General features: G+C 49.8%; 1 protein-coding gene across 1 annotated transcript in view; it reads left to right on the top strand.

The window, feature by feature from the left end:
• Positions 1–1,308, top strand: part of CEP164 (centrosomal protein 164) — a 71,238-nt gene extending 69,930 nt beyond the window's left edge. The window contains exons 30-32 of the mRNA XM_007446913.1: positions 118–184; positions 934–1,056; positions 1,212–1,308. Coding sequence (XP_007446975.1) covers positions 118–184; positions 934–1,056; positions 1,212–1,308 — 287 coding nt within the window. The remainder of the gene's footprint in view (positions 1–117; positions 185–933; positions 1,057–1,211) is intronic.
• Positions 1,309–8,982: the final 7,674 nt, after the last annotated feature.

Here is an 8,982-nt window from a genome sequence, read left to right on the forward strand (position 1 = left end):
GCTCTTCCTTGTTTTGTTTGGGGGGCAGTGCCTTTGCAGTTTCTCGGGGAGGGCAGGAGGGGGCTGGCTCAGATGAACCTCTGCCCATTTCTGAACGCTTTCCTCCCACTTTTCCAGCTGGCATCCCATTCCTCAGCAGTGGCCCCGCCCCCCTGGAAAACAGGCTGGGGTATGTGTCTGCCAGGTAAGCCTCCCTGTGGGCTCAGGGTGGAGCCACACCGTTCAGCTGCTCGCTGCAGCTCCCTGGGCAGGTGGGACCTGGGAGGGGACCAGAACTCCTTATCACATCACCCAGAGCGGTTAGGCAGGTCTCCAGGCCACGAAGCTGCCTGGGTCTGCGGTGCACCTCCGCAGCCAGCGAAAAGTCCCAACCGATGAGGTCCCAGCGGGGCCCGGCGGGCCTTACCTGATCCAGCCCTGTGAGGAAGCTGCCCTGTGGCACCTTGGGGAGAAATGGGCCCCTGGTGGGACCCTGCCCCTTCCAGCCCTGGGGTGTGGCCTTCATCTCTTGCCCTGAGCTCTCTGTCTGCATCACACGGCTCCCTTCTTCCCCCAGGCCTGCTGAGCAACATCTGCAGTGAGAGGGGGCGCCCTGTGGGGGGAGACAGATGGGCAATTATTGAAACTTGTTATTAGTTTCCCATTCATCTTATTCCTTACCGAATGTAGCCCCTGATGTATCCCTGCAGGGCCCCAGCCATAAGTACAAGCCCTCTCACCCTTTGGCCAACTTGGGAGCTGATGCTGGCAAGGTATTTGAGTCGATAGAGAGGGAAGCTTTTGCAGATGAGATTGGCCGGGAACAGGCAGATGTGGGAGCCTCGCCGTCAGGAGCTTTTGGGAACTGATGCTCCTCATCCCCGAGGGGCATTCTTGCCTTGCTCCAAGACCCCCCCACCTCTGGCACTCCTGCCTCCTCTGCCCTCCCCGCAGTGAGCAGCTCCGCCTCCTGCAGCGTCCCCCCTCCCAAGTCCCCGAGGCGGGCAGCACCAACTTCCAGGACATGATCGAGGCTCACCGCAAGTGGCTGGGACATTACAAGAATGACCCCAAGTCGTATCTTTTTAGCTGCTCTCCAAACCCCAATCCCTTCTTGCTGTAACTGCCAAGGCGTGTGGGCCCTCGGGGTGCAAGGAGGACCCCGTTGGGCCTGTGACCCTTCCCCAGGTGTGCTCAGCTGACTGCAGAGTTTTCCTTCACCTTGTGGCCAGACATCTCTTCTCTTCGGTGCCCAAGCCGACAGCTGGTTCCGGCCTCCTGCAGCTGGGCCTGGATGAGAACAACAGACTGAAGGTGTATCGCTACTGAGGCCCTGAGCCCTGAGCCGGCAGGCAGCCTGGCCTCTCCTGCGTCCAGACCAAGTGTCCGAGTTGCTGCCTGCACTTTACTCCCTCTGATGATGATAAAGCGTTCTCCCGTCCCCTCTTTGCTGCTTGCCTCACTCAGAACCTAGAGGAACCACGGGGAACCAGTGGCATTGGCGGGGGGGGGGGGGGGGGGGGAGCAGGAGTGAAGAGGGCGTGGCCTTGCTCCCACCTGACAACGGAGGACACGGGGGGTTGCGGGGGGGGGGGGGGGGGAGGAAGGATGATATGACCAGAAACAGTAAGCCGCCGCCCGAGACTGTGTAACGCATCTCGGGCTGACCTGTGTGACTCCTGCGGACTGGCAGCACTGACGTGGGACAGCGGGGACAGGGGCACCTTTGCGAGAAGGTGGCACTGGACGAGCTGCCTCCTTCCGAGGCCAGGGGACTCCTTTGGAGCGGAGTTGGTCTCTCGGACCTGCAGGGCCTGCTTGGTGCTCCCAGGGTCACGTGTGTGGTCCTTAATTCGCCAGAACAAAGCCCCCCCGCCCCCGGCGTGTCTGTACCCTGGGACCAGGCCCTGTCTCTCTAATACCTCAGCCGTGTAGCGATCAGACTTTTTTTTTTAATGTCCCCTTTCTTGAGTGTTCTCTCTCCTTTTGACTCTCTCAGTATTGGGCCCAGAGCCCTGCGGGAGGTGGCTGGAGGCTGGGCCCAGAAGTTTTGCTGCCTGTCTTCCCTCTGCTGGCCCTGGGGCTGGCCTCCTCAGGAGCACTCCCTTCCCCTTCCCCAGAGCATCCCAGCTAGATTCTCAGGGCTCAAGTATCCAACTATCAATCAGGAAGCCAACAAGCCATAGGAAAAGTCTGGGATGGCTCTGGTCCTCATCTTGGCTTTCTCTTCCCGGACCACCCTGGGTCTACACATGGGTCATTTCCATCTGTCTCTTCCAGCTGTGCCACCGCCCACCCCATCCCCATGCCGCCCCTCCTCAGAGCTTGGACACTTGTTCTGGAGGAGGTGAGGGGCCTGGCCTTGGCAGGGAGGGATCAAGTGCCAGTGGGAGCTGCTGCCATTCTGGCACAGCATCCTGCAGCCCCACCTCCCATCAGTGGGCTCCTCGGGGGGGACATGCAGGGGATGTTCAACATCTGCCCCATTGTTTAAATACAGTGCCCCCATTTTCCTTGTCTTGAAAGCCGTGGGGTTGCCCTTCCATCTCCAGTGCGTAGAAACCAACTCTCCACCAACCCACCCTCGTTCCTCTGTCATGGGGTAAGAAACTAAGATCTCATACGTTACAGCCAACTCTGGTCACAATCCTGTGTTTTTTACGTCAATTAAATCGCTGCAGGTCCAGTTGCTACAAGGCAGTTGTGTGAATGTGTCTCCTTTTTGAAGGACTTTCCCTCCCTCTATTTTTAAGCAGGAGGCAAATTAATATTCACAGAACACCTAGGTATCGGATCTACTCACATGACAAACCTGTGATGTAGATAGTTTTAGCTCCATTTCTATGGATGAGAAAACCAAGCCTCAGAGATAAATTAAGTGCCTGAGGTCCTGGAGAAAGCAGCTGAGTTCCCTATAAGCGCAGAGCCTCATACCCCATCACTGTGCCCTGAGAGCTCCCATCCCAGTGGGGAAGTGCCCCAGCCTCCCAACCCCACCTACCGGCCCCGAGACTTACTGTGCCATTTCCCAGAGGCCACTCGTCGTCGTTTTCCCCATGCAGACGAATGAAAGGTAAGCCCCCTGAAGTCCTGGGCTGGCAAAGTTAGGTGAGTTTTTCCTTCTCCAGTGGTGTGAACAGCCTTCGTAGTCTTGGATTTGTAGCAACAAAATTGCTAGAAGAACCAACTGAGAATCAGGCCGTGTTTCATGGACTCGCAAAAGAAAACCGACTTAAAGACAAAACATACAAAGGAACCCAGCCTCCTCTGTGTCCCAGTGTCCGAGCCGCTCTGAGGACGGGAAGGAGGAAGGCGCTGAGAGGAACCTGTGGATGACTCGTGCAGCCCACTGAGATCTCACAGTGGAGGGAGCCGCCCAGAGAGATTACGGGGAGAGGCCAAAGGTGCAGTCTGCGTGGCGGGGGCGGGACCAGATCTGAGCAGTCCTGACTCCTAGCCTGGGGCTTAAGGAAAGAGTATTTTTAAAAGGGTATTTATTTTGAATAGGCTCTGAGTTCACGTGGCTCAGTATTCGAAAGGTACAAGAGTCAGCCCATCTGTGGGCCGTTTCCTCGAAGGTAACAAATATACCGGTTCTTTCTGGAGATTTTATGTAAATAAAAGAAAGGATGGCGACTGCTCTGACTCTTCCCTTTTACTGGTGGGGTAAGGGTCATTCCTCCTGTGGGGATCAGACAGTTGCCCAAAGCTCTTCTGTAAGACATTCATTGCCTCTTAAGGAAGCAGTGCTGAGCATGATGATAGCCCCACCCCCACCCCCGGCAACACACATAGAAACTTCCACACAGAATGGCAGTATGGGGGTGGGGAAATAACCCTGGCCTTAGGACACCTGGGTTTACTTCTCGCTCTGACATCTACAAGCTCTGCGACCTGAGCAAGTCCTTTCTGGGCCCATGTCTTCCCTGGTCAAAAGCTCGAAGCCCAAATCCACAGTCCAGGGACAAAGCAGGGTAGCTGCCTCAGATTCGGTGACTGAGGGGCCTGCCTTGGGTGGAGAGCTGCCCTCATCCAGAGAGGGACTGAATACGTCCAGTGGCCTAATATAGACCTCAGGTGGGGAGGGGTGCTGGCAGAGGTTGCCCATACCTCCAGCAGCTTCTTTGGGGAAGTGATGGTTAAAAAAAAAAATGGAGCACGTACCATCACCAGTGCTGATGAATTGGAACGTCTCCCTCATTCCTCCTTGAAACTTCTGCATCTCCAACCTACGCCCCTGGCCTCCCTGCTTAGCGTTGCCATCTCCAGCAGGTATGTAGACAGAGGGCCCAGTGAAGGACAGTGTAACACCATTTGCCATCATGGAGGAGAGGGGCATCTACTCTTGGGGGGGGGGGTCCCCACTCAGGTTTAAAGGCAGTGGGGGTGTGAATCAAAGGTTCCCACTTTATCCTCTCTGTGCCTTGATTTTCACACCTGTAAAATGGGGTTAACAGCGGTATCTAGCCCAACGTAATAACAAAAGTACCAAACAACCCAATTGAAAAATAAGCAGAAGACCTAAATAGGCATTTCCCTAAAGAAGACATATAGAGATGCTCATCATCACTAATTACTAGAGAAATGCAATTCAAAACTACAATGAGGTACCACCTCACACCAGTCAGAATGGCCATCATTAAAAAGTCTACAAACAAATGCTGGAGACGGTGTGGAGAAAAGGGAACCCTCCTACACTGTTGGTGGGAATGTAAATGGGTGCAGCCACTATGGAAAACAGTATGGAGGTTTCTCAAAAAACGAAAACTAGAGTTGCCATATGATCCAGCAATCCCACTCCTGGGCATATATCTGTACAAAACTATAATTCAAAAAGATACATGCACCCCTATTTTCATAGCAGCACTATTTACAGTAGCCAAGACATAGAAACAACATGTCCATCAACAGATGAATGGATAAAGAAGATGTGGTATATATATACAATGGACTACTACTCAGCCATAAAAAAGAATGAAATAATGCCATTTGTAGCAACATGGATGGACCTAGAGATGATCATACTAAGCAAACTATGAAACAGAAACAGATGCACAGGTAAAGAGAACAGACTTGTGGTGGCCAAGGGGGAGACGGGGTGGGGGAGGGATGGAGTAGGAGTTTGGGATTAGTGGATGCAAACTAGTATATATAGGATGGATAAACAGCAAGGTCCTACTATATAGCAAAGGGAACTATATTCAGTATCCTGTGATAAACCATAATGGAAAAGAATATGAAAAAGAATGTATGTATAACTGAATCACTTTGCTGTACAGCAGAAATTAACACAACATTGTAAATCAACTATACTTGAATAAAATTTAAAAAAATTAAAGACAATTTAAAAATAGCAGTATCTAGCCCATAAAATGGTTATGAGGATTAAAGAAGTTAATCCATAGAAAGTTCTCAGTGTTCAACATGCAGTAAGGGGAATGATGTCACCAAGACGGTGACATAGGGTGTTCCTGACTTTGCCCCCCACCACAAGAGCAACTAACAACTATTCATGGACAAGACACCATTGAGAGAATCCTAGAACCCGGGAGCAAGGATGAAGCACCTTCTGTACCACAGAGACCCAGGCAGACCACACTGGGGGGTGGGGGTGGGAAGAGGGTAAGAGGAGCGGCTACACACTGACCACATTGACCCTCCCCCAGGTCAGCACAGCCCGCCCCACACTGAGAGGTCTCCCTTGGGCCTATGGTTCCTCCAGAGGGAAAAGAGAGTCCAGGGGTGACATCCAGCACCCCCACCCAGAATTGTGGGTCACTTCATGGGAGCCCTGGTTTCACCCCCTTGGATTGCAGGGGACTCTGTTGGGGCTCAACCACTGGGAATCTGATGGTGATGGAGAAGGGGGAGAGGCCTCCAGCACTGGGTCTTGGCAGACCAAATTCCCACTTGCAGAGCCCACGCAGTAGTCCCAACCTGTGTCTTTGCTCATCTGCAGAACAAGTCGATGGTGCAGTGTGACCAGGGAACTTGGTGGGGTGCAGGTCTGCACGACTCAGCTCCTCAAATGAGGAGTTCTGCAGTCCCTGGAGCCTGGTCGGCTCTCTTCCAGGCAGAAGAGCTGAGTTGTAGCCCCACCAGCTGTGGTGTGCCTCCCAGCCCCTCCCAACCAGAAGGCCTCCTTGGGAAAATCTGGGAGTTGTCGGAAGCGGCCTCCCAGTCCCGACCAGGCAGGAGAACAGACATAGCCCTACCGGCTGCCAGTTTGGCTCCTGGCCCACCTAACAGGAAGCGTTGCTGAGAACACCTGGAAGCTGCTACATAATCCCGCAACTCTTGAGTCCAGAGGCAGGGGGCAGAGCTGACCACCCCCAGAGCAAAGTCAGTAGCCCTGTTGGACCAGGGACCTTGGGGCACAGGTCAGCTTGAGTCAAGACCACAAAGAGCCTTAGTGGCCTTGGAGCTGTTCTCCCAGCTCCTGGGCAGAGAAACTAATTCATAGCCCCACTTATTGCTGAATACAGCCTTTAGCCCACCTGACCAGGGAACGCTCCCAGAGCACATGAGAAGCTGCATAGCCCATCCAACAGCCCTGCTTACAGTGGCACTAGGACAGAGAGCACAGCCTGTGGCTTTCCCTGTCTACAGAGCAAAACTGGTGGCCTCACCTGACCAGGATATTCCGTGCACAATCTTGCCTGATTTGGGTCCTCAAGCAATGAGCCATGCAGGCCCTGGGTCGCATTCTGCTGCCCCACAAGGGCAAGAAAGCTAATTCATAGCCCCACCAACTGCTGAGTATAGCATCCAGTCCCAACTGTGTAGGAAGCCTGACTAGAGAATTCAGGCAACGACAGAGCCCATCCTACAGCCTCACTTGGGTAGGGAACCATGTCAGCAGTCTTATCCAGCTGTTCTTAGCCAGTGGCATCCCCCCTCCCCGACTTCAGAGCTTAAACAGTTGCCTCACACAATAATAGATCCTAGTAGCAGGCCCCACCAGCAGATACAGCCAGAAATCCAAACTGAGCTGAGAAGTGAACTGTCTCTGACAAAGCAAACCTGCAAATTCTGGAAGAAGAGACCACTTACTCAAATGGGAAGATATCAACATAAGGAATCAATGACCAAGAAAAATCAGATAAATATGATACCACCAAAGGAAACTAATACAATTCTAAAAACTGACCCTAGAGAAATGGAGATCTATGTTCTGTCGGACAAAGAATTCAGAATACTGCTTTTAAGGAAGTTTAGTGAGCTACCAGAACACACAGATGACTAAATGGAATTAGGAAAACAATGCATGAGCCCAACAAGTTCAGCAACGAAATAGAAACCATCCAAGAAAATAGAGAAAAGAAAAAAGAAATCCTAGAGCTGAAAAATACAATTGAAGAATTCAATAGGGAGTAGAAAAGCAGACTCAGTCATGCAAAAGAAAGAGTCAGCAACCTGGAAGATAGGAAATTTGTAACTGTCCAGTCAGAGGAGCAAAAAGACAAAAAAAAAAAAGAGTGAAGAAAGCCTTTAGAGGGCTTCCAGGGTGGCGCAGTGGTTGAGAGTCCGCCTGCCGATGCAGGGGACACAGGTTCGTGCCCCGGTCCGGGAAGATCCCACATGCCGCGGAGCGGCTGGGCCCGTGAGCCATGGCCGCTGAGCCTGCGCGACCGGAGCCTGCGCTCCGCAACGGGAGAGGCCACAACAGTGAGAGGCCCGCGTATCGCAAAAAAAAAAAGGAAATTGGGAAGGCTAGAGTCAACACTACAGTTTATGTGGTTGAGAAAAAAAAAAAAAAAAAAAAAAAAAGAAAGCCTATAGAACTTATGGGACACAAGGTAAAGAAACAGCATTTACATTATGGGAATTCTGGAAGGATAAAAAGAGAAATGGATAGAAGGTATATTTAAAGCAATAATAGTTGAAAACTTCCCAAAGAAGGGGATAGAAATAGACATCCAGATCCAAGAGAATCTCAGATAAGTTGAACCTGAATAGGGCTACACTGAGACACATTATAATTAAGCTGTCAAAAGTCAAAGACAAAGAAAGAATTTTAAAAGCAGCAAGAGAAAAGAGAAGTTACATATAAGGGAACCCCCGCAAGACTGTTGGCAAATTTCTCAACAGACACTTTTCAGGTCAGAAGAGAATGGGATAAAATATTCAAAATATTGAAAGGAAAAAAAAAAAAAAGCTGTCAACCAACAGTACTATACCTGGTGAAACTGTCCTTCAGAAATGAAGGAGGGATAAAGACTTTCCTCAAACAAACAAAAACTGAGGGAATTCATCACCATTAGACCTGCCTTATAAGAAAAATTAAAAGGAAGTTTTTGAGTGGAAATAAAAGGACTCTAATTAATATCATAAGAATTTAGAAAGCAGTGTAAAACTCAGTGGTAACAGTAAGTAAATAGTCAAAGTTAGATTCAATAATGTGGTAATGGTGGTGTGTAATTCACTTACAACTCTAAAAGTTAGAAAACAAATGTAGTAAAAATAACCATAACAATAATAATCTGTTACTAGTTATACAATGAAAACTATGTAAATTGTAACTTCAATACTCTAAAATATGAGAGGGAGGAGAAATAAAAGTGTAAAGCTTGGGAATTCTATTGAAGTTAAGTTGTTACAATTTTAAGGTATTTTCTTTAAGCCTCATGGTAACCACAAGGGAAAAACCTATAGTAATTACACAGAACCACATAAAGAAGTCAAAGCATTCTTTTACCACAAGATATCAAAACACACAAAAAGACAGCAGGATATGAAACAAGGCGCAATGGATCTAGAAAACAATTAACAAAATGGCAGCAGTAAGTCCTTACTTATCAATAATTACTTTAACTGAAAACAGACTAAACTCTTCAATCAAAAGATGTAGAACGGCTGAATGGGTTTTTTTTTAAAAAAAGATCCAATGATATGCTGCCTACAAGAAAGTCACCTTAGCCTTAAAGACACATAGACAGTGAAGGGATGGAAAAATGTTGCAAGTAAAATTGTAAGAACAACAACAACAAAGCAGAGGTAGCT

The sequence above is a fragment of the Lipotes vexillifer genome, unplaced genomic scaffold (assembly GCF_000442215.2).
Source record: "Lipotes vexillifer unplaced genomic scaffold, Lipotes_vexillifer_v1.1 scaffold1634, whole genome shotgun sequence".
In the NCBI taxonomy this organism is placed as follows: domain Eukaryota; kingdom Metazoa; phylum Chordata; class Mammalia; order Artiodactyla; family Lipotidae; genus Lipotes; species Lipotes vexillifer.